The sequence below is a fragment of the Rhipicephalus sanguineus genome, chromosome 6, assembly GCF_013339695.2.
Source record: "Rhipicephalus sanguineus isolate Rsan-2018 chromosome 6, BIME_Rsan_1.4, whole genome shotgun sequence".
Lineage (NCBI taxonomy): Eukaryota > Metazoa > Arthropoda > Arachnida > Ixodida > Ixodidae > Rhipicephalus > Rhipicephalus sanguineus.
In genome coordinates, this window is record NC_051181.1 from 133,491,069 (window position 1) to 133,514,319 (window position 23,251).

General features: G+C 44.2%; 1 protein-coding gene across 1 annotated transcript; it reads right to left on the reverse strand.

Moving 5' to 3' along the window:
- Positions 1-197: 197 nt before the first annotated feature.
- On the reverse strand, positions 198-19,859 carry LOC119396457 (putative acyl-CoA synthetase YngI). Its single transcript, XM_049416601.1, has 16 exons — positions 19,770-19,859; positions 18,869-19,057; positions 16,842-16,970; positions 15,121-15,174; positions 14,011-14,129; positions 13,500-13,547; positions 13,220-13,337; positions 12,793-12,885; positions 11,144-11,292; positions 10,312-10,403; positions 9,182-9,258; positions 6,277-6,384; positions 5,249-5,394; positions 1,335-1,476; positions 548-658; positions 198-318 (listed from the first exon to the last, which is right to left on the reverse strand). Exons 1-16 carry the CDS (start codon positions 19,857-19,859, stop codon positions 199-201), a joined length of 1,785 nt encoding a protein of 594 aa, XP_049272558.1. The 3' UTR covers position 198.
- Positions 19,860-23,251: the final 3,392 nt, after the last annotated feature.

Here is a 23,251-nt window from a genome sequence, read left to right on the forward strand (position 1 = left end):
ATAAAAGTAGCCCATATAGGCGTTTTGATGATAGTTCATTTTTAAAATGTCTTCACTACGTCGTACTTAGACCGTTGCAGTACTTTTTTTTGTGAAGAATATTTCCGCGTGTCATTTCATTAAGGCCTTGTTTACGCACAACCGTATTCAACAAACACACACAAACACACACGAAAAAAATCAATCAACGTGAAACATTCAGAGGTTAAGCTTTTTTCTGCTTTCTTCTCTCATCTTGAACTTCTGTATCTTGCCAGAAACTGTTTTCGGAAACGTGTCCACAAATAGAATGTACTTGGGGGTCTTGAAGTGACTGATCTGCAAGAAATAAAAATAAAAATAGAAATTAGAAGGTGTTTTGACGCTATACTGGGCAGGTTAATCAGGAAAACAATAAGACGCTACAAAGAAACGGAAAATAAGACACAGGCAAAACCGACTCGGCGCAGTATATATTAACTCAGTTGCGATGCAGAGAGGCCGCACAACGTAAATATAAAAATAAGAACGAGAAAAATTCATTCGGTTGCCCCGGCACCGCATATACCTTTCCTTCGCAGAACTTCTTGACATCATCTTCGGTCAAGCTTTTCCCCTGTTTCAACTTGATCCACGCGCAGACTTCTTCGCCAAGCCTCTCGTCCGGCACGCCGACAACCTGTTGAAGATACGACATAAGGGACGTAGAGAGAAAAACAAACAAACGTTACGGATCTAAAAATAAAAAAATATAAAAGAAACAAAAAGATTTTCCTGAGCTCTTAAAAGATGCTTTCTCCAGAAAAATGAATAAACGGTATCATTAGCTCAGACTTTTGCTGTATTCTCTGTTTCATCACAAATTCATTAAAAGCCTAACAAAATCAAATTTGACATGCCTTACATACTTTTCTGTATTCGTTTTTGTCGTGCAATTTAGATACAATTCATTTATGGATCTAACGTTATGTTGTATACAATACTGCAATTGTCTTATCAGTTTCTTTTCTGTATGTTTTACTCCATGTCTTCTTTTTCCTTATTGTTTTCATTGAAGTGTACTTATAAAATATCTGCTTTGTTAACACAATCTGTTCATGTAATTGCATATTTATTTAGACCCCCTACTGGTCAATGGTTATGGGTCTAACCAGTGTTGTGTATTTTTATGTACTAACAGAACTTGAAATAAAAGACGATGATGATAAACCACTGGGATCTTTGGACGGGCCCTGAGCGTGGGCGGAGCTAGAGCCCTCAGTCCAGGACGTCATGTGCCAGGCGAGCATAAGCGTATAGCATTTCGCACCGGGCGTTTTGTGCGTTACCGAAACCCATAAGCAAGCCAGTATCACCTGAACTTCTTCGATGTCCGGATGCGTGTAGAGGAACTCCTCCACCTCGAGAGGGTAGACGTTTTCACCGCCACGGCAGATCATGTCCCGGATGCGACCGCTGATAATCACTTGGCCGTCTTCGGTCATGATCGCTTCGTCCCTGTGACATAGTAAAATATTTCCAGTAAAAAAAATGACGAAGCTTGCATTAAGTCGCACAAGGCTTGAAACAGCGAAGCGGGACGATTTTAAAGTCTAATCTGGTTGCTTCTAGGTTGTTGCTAGGCTTTAGCTACACACTAAGAGAAAAAGGTGTCCGTTGACTCTTTGCTACGCATGTGACTCTCCCATGTATAACTCTCTTTAGAGAGCGACGTTGACTTTCTTTAGGCGAGTCGTGGGATGTATGATTCTCTTTAAAAAAGGACACGCTAACTCTTTTTTGGAGAGTCGTGCGTCCCACGACTCTCCTAAAGGGAGTTAACATGACTCTCTAAAGAGAGTTATACACGGGAGAGTCACATGTGTAGCAAAGAAGAGTCAAAAGACACCTTTTGATGGTGCTTGTTTGTTTCTAGGTTGCTTCTCAGCGCAGAGGTTTGAGTTAGACCACAGACAGTCACAGACACGACACGGATGTCCGAACTCCAGAGACAGAAACTCGCGCTGAAACCGAGCGTTCGCACCTCCCATGGGTCTACGGGCACGTCGTCGTTCACGTACGGCTTCCGTCGCTTCGAGGTCTTCTCGCAGCCGCCGTTGCCTTTCCCGTTCCCTATAGTATTCTCCCGTTATACGCACCACTGAAGCACTCTCTACCAGGGGCGTAGCCAAGGGGGGGTTGGGGGGTTCAAACCCCCCCCCCCGAAATTTTTCAGTTTTGCTTGCGTATATAGGCATGTACACATACAAACGCACGCACTAACACACATAAAGTATGGTTGAACCCCCCCCCCCCCGAAAAAAATTTCTGGCTACGCCCCTGCTCTTCGGTTTCGGTTTTCAGTCAGGCCTCTCAACCGAAAGTGCCTTACTATACCAAAAAGAATTGATTCTAAGAAATATAGAAGCAAGAAAACTTACCCTAGGAATATTTCTAGATTTCTCGAAAAGCTTTCGATAGAATAAACCATGATATTATTCTAGAAAAACTTGACTGTTATGGAGTTCGCGGTACCGTTTTAGCTTTAACAAGAAGCTACTTATCTAATAGGAAACAATGTGTATCAATCAATCGAGAGCTATCATCATCCATGAACGTTAAGAATGGTGTACCTCAAGGTAGCATTTTGGGACCCCTATTATTTAATATTTTTATCAACGATATTGTACGTATTGACAGCTCTGTAGAATATGTAATCTACGCGGACGATACCAGTATATTTTTTTCTGGGGAAACGGCTGATGACCTCATTGTTTCTGCTAATGAAATACTAAATAAAATATATGCCTGGACTGTGGCAAATTCTCTACACATTAATTGCTCTAAAAGCAAGGCTGTACTGTTCCGTGCGAAAGCCAGGTCATTTGAAACGTCTCACAAACTAATACTTAATAACGTTGAAATTAAACTTTGTCAAACAGTTAAAACTCTCGGTGTCCATTTTCACGAACACATGGCATGGAATTACCATGCCGAACACATTAGTCACAAACTTTGTAAAGTTTTAGGTGTGTTGCGTCGATGCCAGAACATACTACCTGTGAAACAAAAAAATATTAGTGTACAATGATCTTTTTTCTTCACATTTACACTATTGTCATCTGGTCTGGTCTACAGGCTCTAAAGCATCTCTAAAGAACCTGGTCGTGTTACAAAAAAATGCCTTGCGGTGCATTGAAGGTGTATCCTATAACGCACACACTGCTTCAATATTTGCAAAATATAGAATTTTAAGAATTACCTGTTATTACGAATACCAGCTTCTGTCAGCTTTTAAATCAGAAATACGCAGAGGAAGTATCTTTTTACGCACCTTGGCCACCTTGCAACCAAATCCTGCCAGTCGCGTTACTCGGTATACGGAGACTTGGCACGTACCTTGTCCTCGCACAAACTATGGATTTGAAACACTACGTTACCGCCTTCCAAGTGTGATGAACAAATGGAAACTAACAATTGATAATCTGCGTATATTGTCTAAAACTGAAATGTTAAATCGGATGTGCTGATTGTGTTGTAAATGAATGTTGGGTGATTTCTGTGATGGTTATTCAGTTTTATTCTTTCATACATTGCTTTGTTATGAATATTTTTGTATGTATTTCAGAGTTGTCATTCTATTATTTGCTGTCATGGGCCACATGCGTGTTTCTTTTTGTATTGTCGCTTTCCGCTGCCTGTAATTTTTGTAATTTTTGTAAATTTGTAGTTTAGATTTTTCTGGGTGAAGGGGCCAGTCAAGCTGTGAAATGCAGCTTTTTTCCCTTCGCACCAAACCACGTATACAGTGTATTTTCGTGTACTTGTCACGTGGTTAAATAAACTCAAACTCAACTCTCTACAGATGCTTCAGCGAAGCTGAGACGTGCGGCCACGGCGTTTATCACTGGGTTTATCCCGACGGTTTATTAAAGCTTCTCTCAGTTACTGTTTACGTCTGTATAGAAATCTTAATTGGTTGTTTGCTGCCCGCCTGTTGCCTTCTTTATTTTTAGTGGACCAGCAGTGAATAGTGGGATTTGCCTAATTTCTGTAGCACATACCCGTTCATGATGATGATAGTTTTTGTACACACTTGTACACACCAAAGTTTTTACGGCCGGCATAAACAGCTTCGCTGTTAAAAAAACTTCAAATTACTTTAGAAGCCCTTTAACTCGATCCTTACATTTCACAAAAATCCATGTGCGCGGGCATTTTTATATACTTCATCTTCAAGGTAATGTGACTTTGGCGGCTGGTACTACGAAACAATTTTACACATTCAAAATCTCATATAGTAGAATGATTACAATCATATCGGACAGGTTGGTATAATTACGGCAAACATAAGCCACTTTGCAGGCCCTTTGGAAATCGGCGAAATTATCGACAATGTGGTCGTCGTGGTAGTTTAAGAACTTTCCAATGTGCACTGACATTTGGGAAAGGTTTTTCGCGGACAATATCAGTAGGAGAGTAATTTATAGTGACTGCAAAACATGTTATATGCATTAGCAACAAAACCTTGTGCATTGATGAGAGCAAATAACTGGAACAGCAGTGCATGTTTTGTGCACTTTAACTGTGCACCTTTACCTAGTGCATTTTTGCCGCATGTTTAGTGTCACTTATCATGAAACCCGCGCCCGCCTCAGACTTTCTTCCAAACAGGTGTGCCACGGCGTAAGCAGAAATTTTTTTCAGGGGGGGGGGGCACCTCTATGATCTAAAGTGGGGGCAGGGTAGGCAGATGTGGTCGAGTGTCATTTTGTGCTGTGTATGCTATGGCAAAAAAAAAAAATTCGGGGGGGGGGGGCACGAGCGCAGTGTGCCCCCCCCCCCCTGGCTACGCCACTGAGATGTGCCCTGCGAGCTCGCCGGCTGCTATTCTTCTTTTGCAATGTGCAGCCCGATGGAACCATACGATACAAAAACTAAATTGCGACTCTGAGATGTTTAACGAATAATTAGCGTAATTTCAACATTTACAGACATCCGCACACAGTTACATCGCGAGGAAATTTTCTCTTTTTCCTCAGGAACCCTACGTTTAAAAGCTTTTTAAAGTGTTATCTGCGGGCACACCGGGTATATACATTAGCAAGCCTAATGACTGCGGAAAAAGCTGCTGGGTTGTTTTACATCGATAATTCTGCACCCGACACCTGCCTTTTAGAAATTGTCTTGTACGTATATATATGACGAGGTACTGGCCATGTTGTTAAGCCTTTGGTTCAATTATGTTGGCACACTCTTCAGCTGCCAATAAAAGTGTCTTCAGGCTCACCCGGTGTGATACCAGTGGTCGCGCACCGCATCCTTCGTCTTGTCGGGCTGGTTGTAGTATCTGGCAAAGACGAGGTAGCCGCGAGCACACAGCTCACCACGAGTGCCCAATGGAACAATGTTGTTATTAGGGTCCACCACCTTTACCTGCACGCCACGGAAGTACCACACGTGACGTACTTGCTAACGTGAAACGTTCTGCTGTCGCTTCCACGATGCATACATAGTGAAGCCTTAGATGCCTCATCAAACGCGAAAATTCACCGTCGGCGTCAACGCGAGTGATGCAAAAGATCATCTCGCGATGACGTCGCCATATAACGTCATAATGACGTCACAGATCGTAAAAATTTGTGACCTCACATAGACATCACACTGTCATCACGTGACATAGTTGCTTAGTCGAAGGTGGAACGATCACGGAGGCCGTGCAGAAGCACGTTAGACGCAGAAAGCTTTAAGAAGGGTGCGGGGGAGGATCAATACATCGAATGAAAAGAAAACAAAGAAAAGAATGGCTTTTGCCTTCGAGTCGTTTCAGGCGAATGCATGAGAAAGTCTGTGAGTGCCACTGAATACTTGTCACCAAAGTGCACTTTTCGACAAACGTGAAACGCTTGTATGAATTGCACTATCGTAATCCGTACTCGACGCAAAGAAGAACTTATATCAATGATTGCGAAAACTTCCCAGCCACTAACTGTATGAGCATAATGAGTGAACTGCTAACACGCGCATAATAACTTCAAGCAATTCGTGTCGTATCTATATAATTCCGATAAGGAATCGAACATTTAAGTCAAGTGATCGGGAAATTTTTTCCCATTTTCTTTGAGTTAAATTTGTTATAGCATTTCGGGACAGAATGTGAGCCCGTATCCCGCATCAGTGAAACTTAGCTGACATAGACTGACAGCTCGAGATATACGACACACGAAGTTCGGTTTCGACAGGTGTGGTACGACGACTCTTGTGCTTTTTATCAAAATTAAAATTATGCTTGCTACCCGCAGCAGTGTCGGAAATTACCTCAACGTGACCTAGTGGTTTCCCGACCGTGTGAATCCACTTTTCCAGCGGCTCGTCGGGAGAAGTAGCCGTAATGACTGGACTGCATTCTGTCGAGCCGTAACATATCTGCAAGGATAAGAAGCCAAGCTTGAATGATTATTAAAAAGCGATTTATTACAACTCTTAAAATGGGAATCTTTAGCACGCGCAATAGCTATAGTCTTCACACTTCTGTATGTTTTACCTCACTTTGGCGCAGCGTGCCGACCGGTTTTTCTGTGTGAAACTCCATGAAGGTGCACATAGCATGCATGAGAAACAAACCAGGCCCAGGCACAGAGCTTTGGAACCTTTTCGACGGCGCTCACAAAATGGCGGCGATGACGTCAGCGGCCGCTTTTTGCTATACATAACTTGCAAGTGACGTCAGTTCCTGTCTTCCGTCCGCCATCACCGAGCACATAAGTGTCAGTGACCGCGCTGTGTTTACGTTCGTGCGCGGATCGTTCGGCGTATAGTGCGCGTGTTTTCATCGTTTGCCTTGCGCTTATGACGAACAACAATCGTTCAGGACATTATACAGCCTGCAGTGTCGTCAGTGGTGTCGCACGTAATGGTTGAAATAACTTCGCACGAGTCACCTACAGCGGCGCTTTCGCCGCCTACATTTTGCGGCGCTCAAACTGCACAGATTTCGTCGCTGATTGCTGCATAAAACCATGGCCCAATAACATGTTTGGGGCCCAGTCGGGGTTCGTTTCACCGAAGAGCTAAGAGGCCTCCCGAAAACCAAGACGCGGTCGCTGTGTCCAATTCGACGCTTCACGTTTCGACAAAAATTGACCTCCCGCATAACTCCGTGGTGATAGACTCGGCGAAAAGGTGAGGAGATTCGGAAGCATAGCTTGCCTGTTATGAAGTAACACCCGCACACGTAATGCAACGTCTGAGGTCCTTCCTGTTTACGCGCGCGTAAGCCATGTGCTCAGCTTCTCGGACAGCTCTTTCTTGCGGTCGCACGGGTTTGTGATCACGTTTGGCAAACAGTATGTTCCCGCGCCTGGTCTTTTTTTTAGGGGCGAAGCTCCTTAAGGCGGCACCCGTTCGTCCCTCGTAGTCGTAGTAGTAGTCGTAGTGCGTAACCATTCTTACGCTTTGACCTCCAAGGTGGTGCCGGTGGGAGATTTTTCCTGTGCGTTGTTGAACAATAAAAAATTCGCAGCGTGCGCGTTAACTAAAAGAGGAATTCTTCTGTCTCTCATTCCCCATTAGCAGCCATTGGCATGTTCCAGTAGGAAACGTTAGTAGAAGTAGAAGTGTAAGTGCTAGCTAAAAGCAGACTTATTCTGTCTCTCATTCCCATTAGCAGCCATTGTTTACCTCTAAGGTAGTGCCTGGTGAGATTTCTCCTGTGCGTCATTAAACAATAAAAATTTTGTTCAAAACGCCGTTGATTGATGAAATAAACCAACGAAAGACGCCAGATGTTTTGTAAAAGCAAAACGAAAGAACGCCAGATGTTTCTAAAGCAAAATGAAAAGACGCCAGCTGCTTAACGAAAGACGCCAGATGTTTTCTAAAGCAATGGTTTTCTAAACAATGAAAATTCACAGCGTACATGTAAAATTAAAGTGAGCTGCAAGTCGTCATAACTCATCGAACCTTTAGTATAAACGCGCCCGATCTCACGTCGGTGATGATGTACTGGGCAGAATTCACGGAAGATTCACGGTTTACCGATGAACCTCCGCAACTTCGCCCACTCATCATCATTCACTCCGTGGATATGCTGTGATTTTTTTTATTATTGATTTACACTTCTCGTGCGCAGCAGCCAAATATCGCACAAATCGCCGTTGCGATGTGCAGCGTTGACGGGAAATGCGAGAGCCGCACAGCTTGATTCGGTGTCGTCTGCTGCCATGTGCTCGGTAATGGCGGTGCATGCCGCGAAATGGTATCCCAGAGTTCCGCGGTGTGACGTAGTTGCATGTTATGTATACAAAAGCAAGCACGGCACTGGCGTAGCCAACCGAGAAGGGGGGGCGGGGGTAGTGTTCAAGCTTTCCCGAAATTTTTCAATGTTGCATGTGTATATATACCCGAACACACAAACACACGCACGAACAACGAACATGCAAGAAGGGCTGTTGACACCCACCCCCCTTGCTTCCCGGAAAATATTTCTGGGCTACGCAACTGATGCACGGCCTTCAATATTAGTTTCATTAGTACTATGATGCGGGGGGTTGCGGATGATTGTGACACGCATTGTGAGATGTTACCAAGAAGAATTCAGTTAGACTTCCCTGATTCTTATCGATCATCACATGTATTAGACCCAACGAGGGCCTAAAATACTTTCAAAAATTCCATTCGGGTTTAGATTTTTTTTCAGAACAGCAGTAATCGTAATCAACTTTACTACATACACTATGCAGGAACGCGATGGCACACTGAGGCGCGCGCTTCGCATCAACGTTGCTTCGCATTTCTGACGGGAAAGTACAAGGTGCGCGATCCGCCATGGTATCTAAGCGCGTATACGGTGTCGCGCTGCTAAGCTCGAGGGCGCGGGTTCGATTCCCAACCACGGAGGCCGTATTTCAATTTGGGCGAAATACAAAACATCCGTATGCCTATATTTATTTGCACGTTAAATAACCACAGGTGGTCAACCACTCAAAATTAATCCCTAGTCCCCACTACGGCGAGCCTCATAACCATATCGTTATTTTAGCACGTAAAACAGCAATTAATATTAAGTACTAGGTGTGCAGCGTTAAGGAATGATGACTTGAAAATTTGCACGAAACCTTGACGACATATCATTGCAGGACCAAAATTACGCCCTAACGGCTTTTCAAAGAAGATATACGAAGGGCAGCTCCAGACACGGTAGACATTTGTGTGGTATACGTACGCAGAGCCGTTTGACGTTTAGTCGTTCCATGGATTTCTTGACCACTTCGGGTGGACAGGGAGCGCCGGCCATAATGCCTGAGATGCAAAAGACACCACGTTTAAACATAAGCTTACGACAGTGCTGCGAGAAATGATATCTGGGAGGTTAATATGTCTTGTAGCGCACGTGGCGGACAGTTATCTCGATAGTGGCACCAGTCCTACCCGCTAAGCAAATTGCATTACCGATCGCCTTCGATTTCGCTGTTGCGCGGGTTAAATTTCCGGCCACGGTGGCCGCATTTTCATCGGGAGGTGAAATGCACGAAACAATCTTGTACTTAAATTGAGGTCCACATTAAAGAACCACAGATAGTTGAAATTAATACGTAGTCCCCACTACTGCGTGCTTCAATCATATCGTATACTATAGTACAGGCACAATAAACCCCAGCAATTATTATTATTGTTATTATTAATTCCCTTATTGCGATGTATGTGCTAAATTGAATAACGAAAAAAATATCACCAGTGAATCTAAAGTGGACGCTTGGGCAATTTGGTATGACATATCAAAATGTTAAAACAGTTCAAGAGGCAGAAGACCAGTAAAAGAAGGGGTACGGACAACTGTCTCTGATCCTGCTTCTTTTACTGGTCCTCGGTCTTTTGCGCTGTTTTAAATTTTAGTATTAGTGAATTATTAATTAGGTAGCTGGTAATTCTGAGTACACACGCAGTTAATTACGGTCTATACTCCACAAATTTAGAGCTGCAACTAAATCCAATAGATGGAACCTTGCTTGAAACAACTAACACGTAGCGCTTAGGAAAACTTAAATTGAGTAGAATTTGTATCTACAAACGTCAGAAGTTGTATTGCACCAGATTTAAATCGTTTCTTAAGTACATATATATGCACATACATCGACGGGCATAAAATGTTTACTGTGGCTCTATATGCAAAAATAGGTTTTTAAAATACGTATTAAGAGGCTTGTTTCTGCGAGGTACCAATGCTTTCTTGTATAATATACAAGAAAGTGATCCTACTGAACGTCAGTCTGTGTGACGGGTGGTACCGTCATTAACACAGCTAACCTTATAAGTAAGCTCCATGGCCGAGGCGTTTGCTTTTTTTTTTCTTACCTTTGCGTACAGATGAAACGTCATATGATGAATCATTGAGGTGACGTAGCAAGTCGATGTACATTGTCGGCGTTCCGTATATCACACTACACCTGTGCAGATTCCAGAAAAAGAGTGAAAAAAAAAGCTTTTTTTTTCATCCCACAATGTTAAAATTCAGGCGCCTAACAATCAATCAGAGCAGTATTACATGGAAGTGACGACAAACAGCCCTCTTTTATTGAGGTACCCTACAAGCCCAGAAGCGATACATAGGAGGTCAATTACTTAAGATTTTCAAACCTCAGAGCTGATTCTAGAGCGAAATCGAGATATACATTCAAGGTATCTTTTTCACAGTCGTTCCGTAGAATTAGGGTCTTTCCAATAGTGCGAGAAAGTCGAGTTTTAAGGCGAAAGCCCAAGATGCTCATCAAACGCGAAAAGTCAACACGTGTTATGCGAAAAATCATCAGGAGATGACGTCACAAATAGCCAAAAATTTGTTACGTCACCGTGGCGTTTCGTGACGTCACTAATGACGTCACGAGATGAGGTGCAGGTGAGGGCAAAACCAGGTGACGTGCAGAAAGCTTTCGGAATGACGGGGGGCGACCAATGCGTCGAGTGAGGAGGAGAAGAATATGTCTTTCGCCTTCGAGTCGTCTTAGGCGATTGGATAAGGGGCCCTGTGCATTTCTTTAGGCTTATGACGGTATACATCCACGCGCAGCGCCATAATTGTCGCTTTTTCTATCCCTTGGCTTGTTTTGAAAGTGTCTATGTTCAGGCGGTGGTGCTGTGTGCCTGATCGTAACATTATTGATTCTTGAAATTGAGACGCAACACGCACTTTTGTTTCGTGATGGCCTCGAGGCTGGCGACCGCGTTGAATCCTGGCGCGGGCATAACAACCGTGGAACCGAACACCGACGCTGCCAGGCTTCCCATGACGCAACCGAAGCAGTGGATCATGGGAACGTTCAGGCAGATTACATCATTCTTGAAAAAGAAAACGTGTAACAATCAGGCAAGGAGACATTAACGCACCGCAAACAAGCGGAAATAATCAGACAATCAAGCCTTAGTTTATAAGAACACAAGAACACATTTTGCAGCGTGGTATCGAACTAGGTCTTAGCTGAATAATGTATGATGAGATTCACGAAGCCAGGATAGGCATGCAGGAACAATTATTACGGTAAATAATTTAGCAAGTTGGAATAGATACATACTTTAAGAATCGGCGCAGAAAAGTAGAAAAGAAACTTTGCTGGCTAAAGTTAATTCGTAGAGCGCAGGAAACGTAGTTAACAAGGTGGGTTGCGCGTATGCACACGATGTGCGGGTAAATGTGCATTAAAATTTGTCTACGAACGTTCTTTCCGAGGAAGCCGTTGGTGGTTTCTCTGCAGCACGCGAAGCTATGCGACATTAATGGAAGAACGAGAGGTGGAATTCTTTATTAGCCACAGTCATATGAATCCAACAGATAATAAACCCAAGGAAAGTATAGGGATAGTTATTTGTAGCATTCATTGCAGTGTACAAATTTTAAGAAAAAGTAAATGTAGACACGCAATTCCTACAACTTTTCACACTTCAATTAAAGCTACCGTTGCAAAGCGTTGGAACCCTGTAATGGCCGTCAATATACGCCTTTACACTACAAATACCTTCCCATTTGCTATCCTCGGGTGTATTACTTGATGGTTTCATATGGCTATGATTAAGGGATAAACTTATCCATATCTGCGTGAGATCACGCAGATATGGATGTGCATATGGCATGCGTGATATCATCACACACTTAGATTTGCCTCACACTGATATGACATCAAGTTGGAATGACAGTAGGCGATAAAACGCGATGTCATCAGGCGCATTCACTATCGTGAGCACAACACGGTTCGAATTATCTCCAATGTGAGCGTTATATGAGGTGAAGCTTTATGAAACATCACACAAAGATATCGCTGCGGGCACACAAATTACGAACACTGCGACTTTTACTGATATTGCTTGAATGATGGTTATCGTGGCTTCAAGTAAACGCGTATGACAAAATCCCCATAAAAAACACTAAGTCACAAAGTGAAATGTTATTATATGTTATTATACTGTTATCTCCGGTCACACTGCAGAGGCAGATCCCAGTTGTAACAATAGTTCCGCAGGTAATGGTGACGTGGCTTTCTGCGAATCGGTCACGAAGGACGAATTGTATAAAAAAAATAAATGGAGCGACTGTTACAAAATATGATTACAGGGCTCATATTTCGTAATGATTTAATTAGTTTTCTCTTCTATTTACCCATGATAATCGATTCGCACAAAGCTGTGATCCATTTACCCCCATGATCAGCTACACCTCCAGGTGTCCGAAACACCGCCTATGATTACCATTTACCGTCACTTCAATACTTTCATCTCGCTAAAAATTACTGTCAGTGAAAAGGAAATGATCACTCTAGAATTCCATGCATTTTTATTTGGACTTACCTTATCAAGCCCCAGCAAAAGTCCCGTAGAGTTAGCGTTGTTAACAATGTTAAAGTGGGACAGCAAGGCACCTTTCGGCTTTCCCGTCGTGCCCTGAGAAATTGTTTCAAGAACTCAGTTAGAACGCAGTTAATTTGTTCCTTAATTGTGCCCACAGTACAAGGAAGTGTGTTACTCGAAAAACAGCAATAATACTCACTACCGTGTTTATTACATATTTATTACATACCACATATTAGCGTCAGCAGAATGATAGAAAACAAGATCACTCGCACATAAACTGTTAAATCTGATAGGCAAGCTATTTGATCGTGGCATATTTAAGCGGAAAAAGAAATACGAAGCACGCAAACGTAAAGAAGACTACTCTATTTCACGTATGTGTCGATATCGCAAAATAAAAAAAAGAAATTGATGGTTTACTCACCGAAGTGAACTGCACGTTAACGGGTGAGTCGAAGCGTATCTGGTTCTCTATCATATCGACGGTGGCATAATCCTTCGAGGTTGCTTGCGCCATAAGGTCATCATATCTTATCGTGCCCCTGCGATAAGGACCACCACGGGTACTTCTAAAGAAACTGCATATTCTTCGCAATTTGAAACGTATGGTCGATAAAGGCAACAAATATTGCGACTGCTATGACCAGAGAACGAGGCAAGTGGAAGTGGTTATTTAATATTGTGAAATAGCGCGCTCTACTTACGGTTTTGTTTCGTCTCCGAGCAGAATAACATACTTCAAACGTGGGAGTCTGTAAAAAAATTATAAAATAAAGGAGTGCTTGAAGTAAGGCGACAGCACGGGCACGCTCTTTGTTCACATGCAGTTTGCACCGCAAATATTTTCGAATATGCCCCTTTGACGAGATGGCGAAAAACATACGTCACCGCCATATATACCGTGGTCCGACCACTAACACGTTAACACGTTATAACTTAACACGTTATATAACTTACAACGTTATATAACGTCACATAATGAATCGAACAAACAATGAGGCCAGAGAAAGCGTAGAGGACGTTTATTGTTACTAATTGTGACGTAAATTGAAATTAATTGAGATGGACTCAAATTCACCCTTTCCGTCGGTGGCACTTGACATATGTTATGGTCGGGCTAACAAGTCCATAAGCGTGTTAATGGTAGGAGCACGTTATATGGTGGTGATGTATGTTTTTTCGCGCTCTCGCCAATGTGACATCCATATAACGTACTTTTTACACTTGAGTTCGCCCGGTTTGCTGTGCTCAAGTTCGGGCGCTATCTGCAGCATCATGGAGTAGTAGTCCTGGCGGGAGAACTTCTCCGACAGGATGACAGCCGCGCAGTCGACCTGCGCAATCACGCTTGGTTATAGCTGGTGTAACCTTGTACTACTATACTGTAACCTTGTACTGTAACCTTGTATACTCTGACAACATCGTCCTGTTGCAATCGTTGCGCAATCAAGCAGAACAAGATCGGTAGGTAACTTTACTTCAAGATCGTCGAGTGTTTCTGTGTACACAATAGGCACTCTGTAATGACCATATTAACACCCCACACAGCGCAGTGTATCCGCAGATGCATCGGCTGGACGTCAAGCTGTTGAGTGAACGTCAAATGGTAACGCAGAGCGCGCGCACCTCTTGTTAGAATCCACCCAACACGAGTATTAGTGTTGCTCACAGAAGGATGTCGTGTTTCTGCTCAAAACGCTAAATGCTATTGTTTGTGAAGCGGCCTTGTTTAACCTTATCTCTATAATTTCTTTTTTTTACAGCACATCGTGGACCCGTAACACAGGTATTTATGCATTCCTGTTCTCATAGTGTACGTCGGCTCAGTGTCGCAGATGAAAATCAAGCACTACACTTAAGTTTGTTCTCGGCTGCATAATATGATAGCTGTTGTGTCTTTAAAAGGTTATTAGAGAGTCAGTTGTATTTCTACCAACATTTGGGAATCTAATCTACATACCAAAGGTAATTCAGTCCGATTTAAATTCTACCAAAAAAAAATTTAAGTTTGCAAGACTGAGGCACAAAATGCGAGTTCTTAAGCACTGTTTAGCCAATGAGCTCTTCGTGAGCGTACATCACTCCAAATAAAATGACAGTATATACTACGAGTGCGAGGACACCAGGACAAGACAGAAGATGACACACTGCGCAGTGTGTCGTCCTCTTTCTTGTCCTGGTGCCTTCACGCTGGTAGTATACTGTCATGAACTTACAAGAAACCCAAGCCACGTCCCCCCCCCTCCCCTTGAAAATAAAATGTGCAGACACGACACAAACATTCAGCCAAATTTCAGCACCTGGTAGTACATCAATGGAACTCACAGTTTTCAAGCAATACTCCATCTCCGGAACTTGATATGCTGTATTGACGTTTACCTGCACAAAGGCGCATGAAAAGGTCACCTCACATTAAAAGCTGGGCGAGATTTACCTTGACGTTACGCTTGAACTATACACCCTGGTTAAGCGCAGGGTTTAATGTGTAAATGACCGTCCGTTAATACGCTTTTAATTACGTGTTAATATTTATTTCCTGGTTATTGGCTTCGCTCTAGTGTCGTCCATGGTAGCTGATTGATTCTTGCTTCAAATCATGGGAGTGTCACATTGTTGGTTTAGTGGGCGCACATTTAAACAAGAAACACAGTTCCAATAGCAAGAAGTCGGCTAGCCCCTGTCCTCTTGCCACTGTTATTCCATCCTTCGATCATCGAAGCTCTGCTCAAAGCCTACTAGCCCTTTATTAAAGCGCAAGCCTCGTGAGAAGGGTCTCGTGAGAAGGGTCACATGACAATCCGGCGCGTCTCGAAGATCAAGTCGCGCGAGCTACGCGTTCGCTAGATCTCTGCGGCGTTCGCACGATATGAAAAACAAAAGGAGTTCGCGTGACTCACACTTCGCCTTTGCGACAATGTGAAACTGAGGCGATAAAGGAGAAGATAAAGAAGATGATATCCGTGGGCAGCAGTCTTCATGGAAGGCTTCCGCGAAGCGGTGCCGGCATTGGAGAGTATAAAAATAAAGGCGTTCGTGTGAATCGGCTTATTGAAGTCTTGGGGAACGAAAGCCAAACAAGAGTTAATGAAATAATGACTGTGCGTGTATAATATGATCATAGTGAATGCAAATTAAGTGAGTAGGCAGTTTATTAATGAAAGCTAATAGTGAATGTTAATTATGTGATGATAATCAAATCAAATTGAGGACATTATTAATTAGTGAACGTAATTTGGTGAAACTTAATTGGTGACAGAGACGTTATTGATAGTTAGCTGAAGTTATTTAGTGAACGTTGGACGCCGATATAACGTACACGGTAAAATAACCACACCGGATGACTTTCGCCTTCGAGTCGTCTTAGGCGAATGCATGAGGGACCGTGAGTTTTTCTTTTTTTTTACTTCATTTGCTTTGAATACAGGATGTATGCTTCCGACCACAATATAAAATTCACTACCTCTTGTAGCGCCTACGGCTTTAGATACACTAGCTCTTTACGTTGGCACGGCTTTCATGCTTAAACCCATCCACGCCATGGAGTTACCTATAATATTTACTAGGGGGAACTCTGGCGCTAATGTCTATGGGAGCTGCAACGCATGGCGCTTCAGTCGGCATGGAAATGATGGGTAGTACACGGATTTGTCTAAGCTTCATTCTTTCGGCTCCGTTTGGCTCCGTGTGGCCTGCGGCCGCTTTGTCGAAAACGAACTTCAGCAAATAATTAGCAATTCCACTTCACCACCGTTATCTTTTTAGGCTCACCAATTCAAATCGGCTCACGAAGTTTACAAAGATTCATTCTTTTATCCGAAACAAACGCCAAAACCCAACAATAAACAAAACCACAAGTGTGTTCGAATTCGTAAGCATGAAGATTAGGTAAATCCGTGTACTACCCATCATTCACATGGTGACTGAACGATCGCAGTGCCAGAGGTCCCTCTAGTAAATATTGTAGGAAACTCTATGATCCACGCCAAATCTCAGCGCAGACGTGTCGCAGATATTCAGGCACCGCAAAATAGCAGAGCGAGACTCACGAGGATGAGGCCAGCCTTGGCCGATGCAAACTGCACGACTAGCCACTCGTATATGTTAGATGCCACGATGCCAATCATGGATCCCAGAGGCAGACGGAGCGATACCAGGGCAGCCGCCAAGTGGTCGACCTGGAATATACACAAATCAAAACCGGCGCTTCTTAGTGGCAAGAGGGCAGAGTGACAGTTTTATCTCTCTCCCGAGCACTTCCGGTCGAGCAATTATTTCCAATTTTTCGAATATTCAGTTAACGTCTTGTAAAAAAAAAAAAGTGGTACGAAATCGATGGTTCTGGTTTAAATTATATTGGATACATATGGTATCGGAGCATAAGTTTACTTAAGATAAAGACCAATTGACTGTCAGGATAATTCATGAAAGTTAATCGAATGAGTTCTTGTGAGCCGCTGGGATCGTTGCGGCACCTGGCGGAGCAGATCCCAACCACGCGCTCCTTCCTACGTGGCCTCTGAGATATGCTTCGGCAGCGCGACGAAATAAAAAGTTAACGCAAGGAATATACCAGGGCACACGAATGCCGACGTTCGAGTGCCACTATACCAGACACTATAAGTCGAGGATTAGGGAAGCCTTCATTTCTCTTAGCATTTCGCGGTGCGGAAGCTTCATTTATTGATTTTTTTTACATGGAACACCGTTACTCTTTCTACATCTATCTGCATTGACATTTACGCCACCAATGGTGCAATACCAAATCAGTTAGGAATATACTAAGCAGTAGTCGATCGCAACGTCATGTCCTAGCCTCGTCCTAAATTCCCTGCCTCCCAGTGGCGCCAGCTCTGCCAGCGACATGTGCTGTTGTTACATGTGCGTCCCTTTTTTTTTGTGCTTATTAAGCGTTGAAAATGGATGGATACAAACTACCCAACTTATTCATCTTAACCAGAACTTTTCCTGTAGTTTTATTAATTTTTTTCATACTCGTTGTAACCAGCAAATTCGCGTACGATAAGCTGTTCTCAGAAAGATGAGCCGTTCACGAGTCTTTTCTTACGTCAGCCCTTGTCATTGGTCCTTTTTCATTGCAACTTCGTGAGTCTATCTTGCATAGATGACAAATCATTAAACATGGCGTGTAGCCAGCGACACTCCCTAATCGAGGATATTTCATCTCTTGAAGCCTCCGTCTTCTTAACTTCTGCCCTATCTTGTATGTAGACCTACTGGAGTGCGTCTACATTATTACTCACTCTACCTCAACCTGACACAGAGTATATATCACGTCTGTACCTACTGACCTGTAGTACGGGAGTACCTTTTATTAGAACACACGCGATTTTAGATAACCTTCTTTTTTTCTACACAGCATGCATGGGTTTTTCATTTGGTGTCAGCCTATTTAGATAACGTCCCAGTCAGGGGCAGTGTTATCTGAGGATACTTGTGTGTTCGCCTCCATCGGGCGAATGGTGCGCCGATGTAAGCTAACAATACGGTATGACCCAGGCACATGTTTGCGCTGACATATGGTACCGCTACACGACGCTCTTGAAGTAGTGCCCTAGACCTGAACACCATCGATGTCAAGGTGGGATCCAGCACGAGCAAGAGACCGGAGAAACATATATAGGAGTGAAGTACAGGTAAGACTCAGCGCGAAAACAGACATCAAACGTACGAACCATAAGACAGTTAAAACGAAATAAATACTGATTGATTAGGAAGCGTTGACTGCACCGCCCCCAGCACAGTGCAGCGGCTCCTGTTAAGAAATCAAATCTTGTTCAATCTTTTCTCCTTAGAATCTTCTTGAGTGATCCAAGTTGCGCGATCAGTGATGTAAAAATGTGGCTGAACAGCGCGAAAAACAGGACATTGTACACACAGGGACAGTGAACACACTGTTCCGTTTTTCACGTTGTTCTGCCACAGTGTTCATGAACAATTTAGGAACCCGAGGGATGTAAAGTTCTCGCTGCGGATGAATTAAAGGAAGCTGACATAAAACAACGCGGCAAACGCCCATATATGAAGTAAGTATCCGGCAGACATGTTCACTTACGTCAAGCTTGTACTGCACGTAAGTTCTGCTGATGTTTTGGTGGCAAGAGATGATGGCCATGTTATCCCCCATGGTGTCTGCAGCTCTGTCGATCACCTGGCCCACTGTTAGCGGCAGCAGCGGGACATTACTCGGTGCGTGGTAGTAGCTGAGGCGGGAAGCCTTGCGGCTGCGAAACAAACGTTTTTTCTTTTAACTTTTACGTCAAGCTAACAGGTCTTGACCATACTATAGGCAAGGATCGTCGTAGGTATTGAGTTTCATGCAACCTTCATTAAGTATGCCTGTTGCAGCGATGGCAAGTGAAAGCAATTGAATTAACTGGCGTTCCATGTGGCTTAACTATAGACGTGGACAAAACGCCATCAGGCCTGTAGGAGTCGTTTGTGACTGTACAACCGTACGAAAATAACAGACGAATTTCGCGAGTAGCATTACAACAATTTCTCCGCGTACATAACTCAGAACAGTGGCACTTGTTTGTGACGACAACATGACACAGTCGACATCCCTATTTTCTTGTTTACTAGCGTAACGCAAGCAAGGCTGTAGCTCGCGTGCATTCTCATGTGCTAGTCTTGCTTGAGCTACGATGGTGTATTACAAGATGACATATCAACAAGGCCAAAATGTAACACTGTAAAAACATACATAATTTATACGGATTGTTTCGGATTTATAATTTATACGGATTGTTTCCATTATTTCGCTTCAGCTTTCTCGTTATTGCGTCTATCTAAACCTCTGAAGGATCGCCACCATTTGTGATCATCAATGGGGGAATGAAGAATGCTGCGTTCGAAAACCACTAAGCATCCGCATACCCAGACCCCGTTCAGGGCCGATGCTAACAGCAGTCGCGAAAAGACGCATCGAAGATAAGAATATCTCACCGGGCTACTTGAAGTGCTTTCGTTGGGCTCCTCAGCTTCGGCCGGGTCAGGGAGGCCGAGAGTATTTCTGCAGCCCACGGGCAGCACCGTTGTAGCATCGCCGCGTCGCTGGCAGCAATAAACGCTTCGTTCGATGGATCAGTCGACGACGGCGTGAGGACCTCTCAGCCCAACGTAGGACTACGCTAGGTCACGCTGTTATGACTACGCTAGGTCGCGATGTTATGCGGCCGTCGAGAGCGTTCCAAGGGCAGTAGATGTCTGTACTTTCTACCAGACCACGACACTTAACCACTATGGTATTGTTTGCTTGCTTGTTCCCTATTGTTGGCTCGTACCCTCTATGGGGGATCAGCCATGAAACCGGTTTTACAGCGAACACTTGCTCTCTTGTTTGTTTCTTGATTCTTGGCTCCTACCCACTACGGGAAATCGGGCATGAAACTAACGGTAAATATAAGGGGAAAACATTTTTGAACTGAGACGAACGATGAGCAATAAATCGATCGCCTATAGGGTATAAAGGAAAATTTAAGAATGACTAATTATATATGAATGGCCAAATAAGCGGCTCTTGTAAGGCTTGAACTAACTCATTACGTGGCATCGATGAATAATCGGACGTATACACAAATAAATGTCATACTGAAACTACGGAGAAAATAAAATTAGCAATCGGAATCTTTAAAAATTTATACGTGTTACTGAGTATGATCAGAAGTGTAATGAATAAAAAAGTGACCTTTTCGCCAAGTAATTTGTCCTTTGCTGCGGTTTCCAAGACACCCGAAGAAGAAGTCATAACGGGTCTCCCGAAGAAATGGGCGTTTGTTTCCTAGGCAAACAAAAGCTACATAAACGAATGTGTGTTCGTGAGCCAAAAATAAAGAGTAATGCGGCTTGACCACCTCTGTGTCTGTTACAAGTTCGGCGCAGTATAATGCGCAACTTCGTGCAGAGCCGCATCAATTCACCATGGACAACGTGCCGCGACATTGTCCTGTGTCTAGGAGAGCTGTCACACTGAATCTCCTTCCCAAGGACGTGAAAACACCATTATTTTACAACGATCTATCGCGACAAGGGCCTATTTTTACAGCGAAACTGCATATAATATTCGTCGGTCCTCTGTAAGCAAAAAAAAAAAACCATCTCCCCGAAGGGAACCCTGATGGGATGCGAAGCAGCAGCGGTGCGCACGGCGTTGACCCGGTTGAAACGAGCGTCGACGTGGGTGCTGGAAGGACGGTTTCAAGCGAAACTCGGTGTAGCGTTTACTCGAGTAAACGTTTGTTTGAAACGCAAAGACACGGGAGGCGGGTTGGGTTTCGTGTAAGTTTCATTAAAGCGTTTGGCAAGACTTCGTAGTCGTTGTTTCTTCAGAGTCGAGACACGGGCGCTGGACCGGAGCAGGCGCGCATTTCGCCTTGACTACCACGGGTGAAGCGATAGAGAAGTGACACGTTCAGAAGTGTCGCGAGCGGGCGGAGCAGCCGGCAGCTGCGGGCGCTACGGCGAGCATGCTGCGGGTGAGGGAGAGAGTGACGTCAGCGCGCACCTGCGAGGGAAGCGTGCGAGGGGAGCGTGACGTCAACGCAAAGCTGTGGCGTGACCTACTTGGCAACGCTCCAACACCTACGGCGAGGGGAACGCGTTGCGGCGCATTCGTACGGACGCACGTAACGTACGGCGTTACACACGTCAGTCAAAGAGCTGCTTCGCATCTAAAACTCCTAGCGCGTATGTGCCACAGAAATTGGGCAAGCTCCCCTACTCTCCACTGGTCTTCTAAAACTGAAGGGAACACACGGGTGGCAAACACTAATTCAAATTTATAGACAGATGTAACCAATAATTGAGAAAGACTTTAATGAACCATTGTGATTAACACAGCGATAAACACCAGTGCCGCAAGTTTCAGCTTTGCTGGTCAACCAAACGCGCAGAGTGTTTGGGCGGTGACTTTTTTGCATATTCCGCTTCATTAAGGCGAAGCTTTCTATGCCGCAATTTTCCGGACCACTGTCACTCAGGAACGCCAACCCTTTTCAGCGCGGTCATGCTCCGACATTGCCTGACCGTTGCTCAAACAAACGACACTTCGCATACGCAGCAGCACTCGCATAACGTGTAAATAATAACGGTGTCTCCGTGCCAAAGCCATGACATGATCACGAGGGACGCCGTAGTGGAGGGCTCCGGAAATTTCGACCATCTTGTGTTCTTTAACGTGCATTTACATCGCACAGAACACGGATTTCTAGCATTTTGCCTCCATCGAAATGCGACCGCCGCGGCCGGGATCGTACCCGCGACCTTCGGGTCAGCGGCCGAGCACCGCTATCACTGTAGCACGACTGCGGACGTCGCATAACAAGCCGGCTTAACAGATGTACCGGTGGCCGGTTCTGTTCTCAACGGAATTTCGCGATGAAACAGGTAACGGTCACTAAATAGTGCAACGACTAAAGATCAACATGACTTGAGTACTTTTAGATGAACGCGGCATAACATTCACAAACCCGGATTATGCCCCGTTTTCACGCATAATGCCTAGAGCACTGCACGGGCTCGGGCCTACCCGAAAACCCGGGCCCGGCCCGGCCCGTGGGCCGGGCCGGGCCGGGTAAAGTAGTCCTCACGGCGGGCCCGGGCCGGGCTCGGGCCTGAAGCTCCGGGCTTAGGGCCGGGCCCGGGTTTGAGGTCGCGGGCTCGGGTCGGGCCGGGCTTGGACTTTGCTGGGTTCTTAAATGAACACTATAGTGAAGCAGTGAATCGGTTTAGACTGATCAAGTGACGTCTAAGAACTCGAATCTCATACATTTCACCATGGTAATTTTATTATCAGACGAGAAAATCAAGGTCAAAATTCTATTTTTTTTAAATTTCGCGCCGAAATATCCGAGCCTGACGCCACGGATTTCAAACTGTATTTGTCGTATTTGGGGACATTGGCTCTATAAAATTTGCTGAAACTTGGTATGTTAAGTCTATGGCCCCCTCAGAGGTCAACGTACTTCATTTTTAGTGATTAGGAACTACGTAGACCCCATTAGATGCCGTCAGAATATAAGATGTCACGATGTCTGCTACGCGAACTTAAAGCGGGCGTCGCCACCCGCATTTACCTTTTTGCGCGTTTTCTCCCTTACCAAGACTCTTGTCCCGGCGAACGTGGTGATTTAGGAATTGCTAAAGAGTAATTTACTGATAATAGAGAAAGCGTTTTCCTTTCTAGTGCCCCTTCATGTTTGTTCCACATACGTTGTGCATACATACATATATATGTTTCACATTTTCTCTCGAAAAAACAAAGAACGCTTTTTTATGTGGGGCAGGCTGTTAAGAGAAATTTTATTAGAGACAAGTACTGAACTTCTTTTGCTCTTTGCATATGGGCTACTTGATTTATCTTAAACGGGCGAGCTAAAAGAAGATATACCAGGCGCTTATATAGTTAACATGTCGTTATTCTGTGCTTTATTTGCAT

Excerpts from the sequence above, each read along its gene's own strand:
- LOC119396457 (XM_049416601.1), bottom strand. The coding sequence starts at position 19,859 with ATGCTACAACGGTGCTGCCCGTGGGCTGCAGAAATACTCTCGGCCTCC. Across the intron at positions 13,338-13,499 it reads CTCGGAGACGAAACAAAACC|GGGCACGATAAGATATGATG; the intron begins GTAAGTAGAGCG and ends TCCTTATCGCAG. Across the intron at positions 12,886-13,219 it reads TTAACGTGCAGTTCACTTCG|GGCACGACGGGAAAGCCGAA; the intron begins GTGAGTAAACCA and ends ACAATTTCTCAG.